Here is a 1,843-nt window from a genome sequence, read left to right on the forward strand (position 1 = left end):
AGCCTGGCCTGGAACACTTCCAGGGATGGAGCATCCACAGCCTCCCTGAGTAACCTGTTCCAGTGCCTCATCACCCTCAGGGTAAAGAACTTCTTCCTTGTATCTAGTCTAAACCTATGCTCTTCCAGCTTCCACCCCTTGTCCTATCACTACAGGCCCTTGTACAAAGTCCCTCCCCAGCCTTCTTGCAGGCCCCCTCCAGGTACCGTAGTATACCTGATACTCTCAGTTTTCTACATAACTAGTGCTTTCAACAGTTTAAGTACTTTCACAGCTTCCTTCCAATACATAAATTCCTCATCTCTACCCCTGTAAAAAAACTACCTTATGCAAGAATACCGGTCATCTTTGTGAAGCACCACAACAGGAAGAATCCTTTCCAAGAAAGGAAGGAAAGCGCAAAGGTAGGTACCCATTGCTAACACTGGTATTACTATGGTAGATGACAACAAAAACATGAAGGCATTGGCAATAAAGCATTTAGAAAGTTTTCTGAACAGGTAGCTGTACATTTCTCTAACTCACAAGTCAGTCATGGATAAGCCAAAAAGAGTGCTGAGGATGGAAAACAAACAAAACAAAACCCAAACCCCACCTGAACACAGAAACACTCAGCAATTTCACCAAAGCCAACTTCTGTACAAAGACAGCTTAATCAGAGTCTGACTGTCCATAATAGTTATCCTGACAGGCAATGTGGTGCACGAGTACAGGTGACTTTCATACTGTTTTTTAAAAAAGGCTTTCACACTTTCTTTTTTACGACTATTTTTTTTATTTTACCTTCCGATTTCCATATATACTGTATTTTCCTTGTACATTCCTACTTGATATGTGTACACAAATATACATATAACCAATTATTTCTAAATTTACTCAATTAACAATCACAGTTTTACTTCAGCTTCTATACCTATCTCTTCTTTCTAGAGTAGGAAGAATTGAAGTTAGCATACCACATTGCAGTACAAGCTAGGATTCCACAACATGAAAAAACTATGCATGTCCTCCCACAGGTCTTACAGCTAAGAAAATCCCTGCAATCCAAGATTTGTACTGCCTTCAACTAGGTACAAAGATATAAAAGTTACATTACACGCCCACATTCAAGGGATGGGACATCAGTGTAACAGGAACTAGAGGCAGAAGTTCATGACTCCATTACCCTGTGTGCATGATCACTAGTTCTAAGTAAAAAAGTATCAGGTTTTATTTTTGAAATAGGTGTGTGCATCAAAAAATTCCAGGGTTGACAGGCTTACCTTTTTTAGTGCTGTAGGGCGTTTCAGTTTTGCAATCTCTCTCTCTTTTCCTCTTTTCACTTTTGGGGCAGTTGAATCCAAAGGATTAAGGCAACCCATAGATGGTTGTCCCTTTGCTAAGGACTTTCTGTTGGCAGATTCTTTGGTATGAAAAGGAGCAGCACTGCCAACTAAATACAAGATAGATATTAGTTTCACCAAAAGATATGTCAGCTTTATTTCAACACTGTTTTCAGAATTTCCACTGATGAATTCTCAAGGCACATTTTCCTTCCTTGGAAAAAGCAGTTCATAATGACAGGAAAATTACATCATCAGATATTGTTGCTTCCAGATGGTTTTAAGCTTTCTTCAACTTAGCCTCATGTTTTAGGAAGCTACGGACTCCAGGAAAGGAATTGCTTTACTACTAGTAAGGGTTGTCTCTCAAATGCCTACATGTAGGTTTATTAAGTTAAATTACAAATATTTATCCAAACATTGATTTTTACTTGTCAAAGACTTGATTAATTGACAAGATGAAACAGATGAGAGAATGCAACATGTAGTTAAGTATCTTCTGCAAGAAAGAATAAAACAAA

The 1,843-nt window shown here is 38.5% G+C and overlaps 1 protein-coding gene across 1 annotated transcript in view; it reads right to left on the bottom strand.

Annotated features, from left to right (window-relative positions):
• SECISBP2L (SECIS binding protein 2-like) overlaps window positions 1–1,432 on the bottom strand; it is a gene marked incomplete at its 5' end in the record, with an annotated part of 7,141 nt that extends 5,709 nt beyond the window's left edge. Inside the window, one exon of the mRNA XM_009876955.1 lies at window positions 1,263–1,432. Coding sequence (XP_009875257.1) covers window positions 1,263–1,432 — 170 coding nt within the window. The remainder of the gene's footprint in view (window positions 1–1,262) is intronic.
• Between the last annotated feature and the right edge of the window lie 411 nt (window positions 1,433–1,843).

This window comes from Apaloderma vittatum, unplaced genomic scaffold (genome assembly GCF_000703405.1).
Source record: "Apaloderma vittatum isolate BGI_N311 unplaced genomic scaffold, ASM70340v1 scaffold30989, whole genome shotgun sequence".
Lineage (NCBI taxonomy): Eukaryota > Metazoa > Chordata > Aves > Trogoniformes > Trogonidae > Apaloderma > Apaloderma vittatum.